This window comes from Nuphar pumila, chromosome 7, assembly GCF_984573655.1.
Source record: "Nuphar pumila chromosome 7, dmNupPumi1.hap1.1, whole genome shotgun sequence".
Lineage (NCBI taxonomy): Eukaryota > Viridiplantae > Streptophyta > Magnoliopsida > Nymphaeales > Nymphaeaceae > Nuphar > Nuphar pumila.
In genome coordinates this window covers 106,194,058-106,195,056 of record NC_143255.1, presented here as the reverse complement: position 1 = coordinate 106,195,056, position 999 = coordinate 106,194,058, and the positions used below count along the sequence as shown (strand labels likewise).

Genomic DNA, 999 nt, shown 5'->3' with positions numbered 1-999 from the left:
TCAACTATCAACACACATACGTAAACTCCCATCCTTCTTTGAGATAAGTAAAGCTGGCACTGCACGAGGGCTGACACTCTCACGAATAAAGCCCTTGCGCAGGAGCTCTCCAGCTTGCAGTTGTAACTCAATACATTCAACGGGGTTCATGCGATACACAGGCAAGTTGAGTAGACTAGACCTTGAAATCAGGTCAATTGGACATTGGGTCAATCTCAAATGAGGCAACCCACCAGACAACTCATCTAACATAATAATGCCATAATATTCAAGAATTAGAGGTTTCACGATAGAAAAGATATTGGGAACCATAATGCAAACCTCCTTAGCCACAAGGGTAAAACAATACCCATCCTTATGACAAGACTCTTCAAACTCTGTGTAGGAGAGGCCAAGCAATCCAGCTTCCTTAACAAGCTTAGGAACACTAGATTGGAAGGTCTCTCTAAAAGGTAGGAGCTTGATATTCTTATCAGTGAGTCTAAATGAGTATGTGTTCTTGTCACCATGATGCATGATCTCCTTATCAAACTGCCAAGGGTGACCCAATAGTATATGGCAAGCATCCATACGGTAACATCATACCATATACCTCATCTCAGTAATATTGTCTTATATGCAATTTGACTAGGCAACGAGTAGTTATTGGGACTTCACCCCCTTTCTTGAACCAGGACATCCAGTAAAGGTGAAGATATTTTTTGGTCTTTAATTTGAGCAAATCTACAACAATGGAGGAAACTATATTTTTGCACGCCCTACTATCAATTATAACATCACATAAATAATTTTTGCAAGTGCATCATGTGCGAAAAATATTGTTCCTCAACCACTTTTCGGGTCAGAGAGATTTAGGAGAAATCATAGCGTGGCGAATCGACAAACATGTTTCGATGTCCTCAGGATTGATCTCATCATCATCGTGAACATGTCCATCTCCCTCTTCTTCACCCAACAACTCTATTTGACCTGACTCTTTGGACTCGAAATCGACGTTTA

The 999-nt window shown here is 40.6% G+C and overlaps 1 protein-coding gene across 1 annotated transcript; it reads right to left on the bottom strand.

The window, feature by feature from the left end:
• On the bottom strand, positions 1-570 carry LOC149832785 (uncharacterized). The gene has a single exon (XM_090013304.1). The coding sequence runs from the start codon at positions 568-570 to the stop codon at positions 1-3; it is 570 nt and encodes a 189-aa protein (XP_089869430.1).
• Between the last annotated feature and the right edge of the window lie 429 nt (positions 571-999).